This window comes from Penaeus japonicus, unplaced genomic scaffold (assembly GCF_977035675.1).
Source record: "Penaeus japonicus unplaced genomic scaffold, GWHDUDI00000001_assembly GWHDUDI00000017, whole genome shotgun sequence".
Taxonomy (NCBI): domain Eukaryota; kingdom Metazoa; phylum Arthropoda; class Malacostraca; order Decapoda; family Penaeidae; genus Penaeus; species Penaeus japonicus.
Genome location: NW_028234419.1, coordinates 25,347,246 through 25,352,245, shown reverse-complemented (window position 1 = coordinate 25,352,245; position 5,000 = coordinate 25,347,246). Strand labels below are relative to the sequence as shown.

Here is a 5,000-nt window from a genome sequence, read left to right as displayed (position 1 = left end):
CTAAACAAGACGTTACATAAATAAGCCTAACTCAGCAACATGTCCACTTACACACATGGGGGGGAACTTTCGAAGACCTGGCATACTGATTCGGACTATTTCCTATCTTTTGTATATAGTCTTTGGTTTCTTCCATTATTCAAATCCCTGAAACTTTTGGGTAAGAACTTCAAACAACTTCTTGTCCATTTTCTTGTCTGTCTTTTACAGCTGAACTTGCAGCTGGAGGGTTATTGGGAGGGGTGGTATATATTCCCTATAATAAAAGGTTATCAACAACTAGAACATTATATCAATCGTATTAACTACAAGGCCATCAAAAAAGGATCTCAGAATTTACAACGATTCCAGAAGGAATTGCTATCCCAACATCTCAAAAGAAGGGACCAGAATCTAAGTTTTCAATAGAAATCTTCCTGGACCAACAACACCTATCAGCAAATTCTCCATCAACTACAAATATTCCAGCTTAATGTGGTAGGCTACCCATGACCAAGTGGTTAACAAAAGAGTCTCCTAAAATGGTAGTGATTTTAAGCTGAACGTAAACAGGGAAGGGGGTATGAGATGAGGTGATGGTGGAACACATGTTATTATTTCTCCCAATTGTTAACACTAGAAAAATATCACATTTTAATAAATTACTCTTATTGTTATAATTGAAAGGGAGCTCTCAGGCCATGGAAATGTGATTGTTAACTGTCAAGTGTGGCCTTTAGAAGGTAAAAGAGGCAATGTAATTCAGAATATCTCTCTAATCCTGCGGGCAAAAGCAAAACAACAATACACATTACTAAACCCATATCAATGCATTAGGTCTTATAGATACTCTTTAGTGGTATAAAATAATATCAATATAAACCATGATAAATAAATATAAAATATGTACTCTATATACAATGCCTCCCCTGGAAAAAGTGACTTGGGTCCTTAAGCAAGGAAAATATTAAGACTTCAATCCAAATCCCCAAGATTGGCAATGATAACACAAAATAACTGACTTTAAGGATGAGGTTTTTCACACACTTCTTAAATGAGCACTGCTTCCCCTAGGTCACAAAATTGCTTCTATGTGAGCAGACTCTACTGACTTTTTTTTTTCTTTTCTTTTTTCTTTTTTGCCAACTTGGCCCTGTAGTCAAACATTCATGCTACTAAACATGGATGACTAGTTTATATAAAGTGTTCATGCAGCTACTCATTCTGACTACAAACTCAATGTCTTTCACCCTTTCCTAATCCGAGCTTTAACTGAATTTTGTGCAAGTTATTGCATAAGCATATTAGCCTATAGTTGACAAACTTTACAGTTTTCAATACCTTTATTATGGGTCCAAAGATTAATCAGAGTCTTTATAAATGCAACATGTGTGAAGGCACAAAGAGTAAGAAGACCAAATGTGGAAAGAATAGAAACTATTGTGGAAGCATTTGACTGATTCAGGATGAGCTCTCTTCTTTTGCTGAATAAAGCATCAATTTGTGTAGTGTTAGCACACAAATGTTAAAAACTTTCTTTGATTCTAGAATTACTTGGTATGAATATCTTATAATTTCCATAATGGTATTATGACTTTGGAAGGTAAGACATATCAGATTTTAGAAGGCTACTTTAGAAGTTATATTTTTTCACTGTATCAACAATATCTATAGATGCAGTTCCCTGTGTATGCTTCTTGACATAAAATAGCATATGTTTGTGTTTTAGGCGAAGGCATGGAATTTTCTCATTAAGGCTATACTTGACTGCATCTGCAAGAACTAGGGTTAAAACATTTAATGTTTACTTTTTTTATGAGGATGGGGATAATGTTATTTGAAATGAGAAATACAAGAGTTAGCACATTGCATTTTCTGTGTGAAAGAGGATAAAAACTGATAGATAAAGGAAAAGAGAGTTGATATCTAATATGGAAAACCCTGAAGCTGCAAGCTATCCTGTAGGCAACTTTTTAGAAATTACACTTCACCCCAAATGTCTTAGAAGAGTCACCTGCACCACTTTTTTTCCTTGAATGCTCTCTCTCTCTCTCTCTCTCTCTCTCTCTCTCTCTCTCTCTCTCTCTCTCTCTCTCTCTCTCTCTCTCTCTCTCTCTCTCTCTCTCTCTCTCTCTCTCTCTCTCTCTCTCTCTCTCTCTCTCTCTCTCTCTCTCTCTCTCTCTCTCTCTCTCTCTCACATAAATGCAGTCATTCATAAGCCAACCTACAATACCACTTAAGCAACCACTCAATCGCACACTCTCTCAGTACCTCTTATGACAGACTGCCTACTCTTCTGATCCTCTAGAAGCTGGTGGTGGGCTGCGGCTTTGAGGGGGGGGAGACGCTCCCAGGCCCCGTTCCTTTGGGGCTTGTGGCTCCAATGGGTGAACTGGTCCACTGGGGGGGATCTGAGGGCGTTGGCATCGCCAGAGTTGACACCTTCACTGGCCGCCACTGAGCGTCGCTGGGTGAGGGCGTGAGGTGATTTGCCCCCCTGCCTGGCGACACCGATTTTGAGCTGAAGGGGGGCATAACAGGAGGGGATAGTTCCGTCACAGGAGGCGTCAGAAGCAGTTGCTGTGGGCCCTGTCACCACTGTCGACGTCTTTGGTATGGCGCTGTTGGCTGCCGAGGCTGGCTCCTCACTCACCTTACCTGAAGTTACCCGACTTTCAACACTATCCTCTGCCTGCAAAGAAAAAGGATGGACAATTAGTAGGGGTGTTTTGCAGGTGCTGCAAAATGTGAAAGAAAGAGACCAAAATATTTTGCAGGTTCCATTATTTCTTTTGTGGCAATAATAGCAACAACCCCTACAAACAAATTGAAAAAAAAAACAACAAATTAACTAATGAACACATTAATTCTAAAATAATGGAAACAGCAACTTTTTTTTTTCTTTTTTTTTTTTTCTTTTTTGGCCTAGAAACATAAAACAGGAAAAGAAGACAGAAATTACTACAAAGTCCAGGAAGTGACACCAATATTTAGAGAGAGCAGGGTAGCACCAAGATTTTGGAAAACGGTCAAAGAAATCATTTGCATCTTCAACCAAATTTTCACTGTTTAGAATCAGATATCTGCTCAGCAGGGGTGAATCCAGATGTACAATGAATAACTCTTTAGCTTAAAGCCCTGCTGTGTGGTGATGAAAAAAAAAGAAAAAAAAAAAAGGAGTCCTTTAGTATTTCCTCATATACAAATCATATCATAATACAGCATATAAAATAATCATACGAGACCCCACAAGTAAAAACTACCATCTTTACTTTGAGGTTACTTCATGAAATTTTGTTCGGTATTACCTACTTTTTTGTGAGCTTGCATTCCCAGCTGCACAACAGGGGGATCTGCCCTTGTGTCTAAGACAATAGTCAGGGCATGCATAACATCAAGGGCAGATCTGATGTGCAAGAAGAGAAGGGAGGGGAAAAGAACAAAAAATAATACAAAAAAGTAAAAGATAAAAAGATCATAATAATAACAATAATAATAAAAATAATAATAAAGATAAAAAAAATAAAAAAATAAAAATCCAAGCTTTGTAACTATGTAACCAGAAAATAACACATGGCCTCTAATACTAAACACTGCCACCTCTTGTCAGCGTGGAGAGGACTGGTGTCAAGTCTTCTAGATGCCATCTCGTCTTCTGAGCTGGTTCCGGTGCTTGTCTACTGTCTTGTCTCTATCCTCCATGCCTCTGAGACGGGTCTACAGCTTCTTTGGCAGCGAATTTCAAACCTTGCATCTTGGCTGCCTACCGATGTGGACACTAAAAGTTTGGGGTATGGCCACCTTCTCTTTTTGTTTTGCTTATTTTTGTTTATTGGTTTGAACTGACAGAGTAAGGAACAATTGAATTTTGGAGTTTGTGAATGAACAGCAAAAAATCAAATTTGTCTTTTTTTGTTTTACTGTGGTGAAGCTAGAAAGAAATCTTCTATGTCGTCTCTTCATGAAAAAATAGAGTGACAATCCATAACTCTACAAAAGCCAAGACTACAGTTTCATGCAAGTACAGTACATGCTACACCAGGTCACTGATGACAAGACTAATGGCCTTTCTCCATTCGTTGCTGCACCTTCTTGGTACTGTGCTACCAATATTTAAAGTAAAACTGTCAAGGCTAATTTTTGTAGCATGTACAAATGGTGCAGCAACAAGGGCTAAGAACCTTCAAGTGATTGTGGACAGCATTGCCTAGCAAAAGATCAGAAAGAGATAAAATTGCAATAATTTCTAATGTGAAGATGGTTAATTGAGATTCTGGTAAAGGCTAGCTGGGAAGCCAATTAATATCTTTTGAAAAGTTTCATATCTTGCAAGCAATGATAGTGGTTCTCCACTGACTGGGAAAATAGTTACTGTAGTGGCAAAGCCGTTCACAAACTTTAAATGAATACCATATGGGGATATGATGCCTCACAGAAAACTACAGCTACTAGGGTTTTCATTTTTTTTCCCCTCCACTATCTAGGTAAAGCCAAGAATGGAGACCCGACAGACTGGCCGTAGCTTCTCTGTGACACACCATGGCTTATTGTCAGTGAGCTAATGGGCTTGAGGCAACGACTGCCAGACGTGAGAGAGTAGGTGGCCGCCCACACAAACCGTAACACGTACCGCACTAGAAGAGCCCGGAGGAGGGCCAAGGGAGCCCCTGGGGCTGCCCCCCCCTCTCGGCTGGGACAAGCCGCCAGGGGGAGTCCCTGGATGAGAGCCTGGGCTAGATACCCCAGGGTCTGCCAACTGAGGCTGTGCACCCGAGATCTGGCCCTGGACAGGCTTGGGGCCAGTGGTGGAGGAGTCCCGATGGAACTCTGGCGGCGGAGGGCGCTGTATCCAGTTGTACTGCCTCTTCTCAACCGGCACTCCCCATCTCTCCAACTCTATGTACTGTTTTCGTGAGACAATTAGACCAGTTTTCATAAATATCAATAATTGGAAGGACCTGCAACATCAAAACCCATGCGTTATCAGGAAGATGCCTGCATTACCTGACCTCAGCCAACCC

At 40.3% G+C, this 5,000-nt stretch overlaps 1 protein-coding gene and 1 long non-coding RNA gene across 2 annotated transcripts in view; both read right to left on the bottom strand.

Annotated features, from left to right (window-relative positions):
* The window catches only part of LOC122258660 (uncharacterized), a 3,094-nt gene extending 850 nt beyond the window's left edge, over nucleotides 1–2,244 (bottom strand). Inside the window, exon 1 of the long non-coding RNA XR_006223706.2 lies at nucleotides 1–2,244. This exon is cut by the window's left edge and continues 597 nt beyond it. This is a non-coding gene — a long non-coding RNA (uncharacterized LOC122258660).
* LOC122258659 (uncharacterized) overlaps nucleotides 1–5,000 on the bottom strand; it is a 7,787-nt gene that overhangs the window by 2,470 nt on the left and 317 nt on the right. Inside the window, exons 2-3 of the mRNA XM_086546190.1 lie at nucleotides 4,610–4,882; nucleotides 2,251–2,671 (exon numbers count right to left, since the gene is read on the bottom strand). Of these exons, the coding sequence (XP_086402316.1) occupies nucleotides 2,251–2,671; nucleotides 4,610–4,882 (694 nt within the window). The remainder of the gene's footprint in view (nucleotides 1–2,250; nucleotides 2,672–4,609; nucleotides 4,883–5,000) is intronic.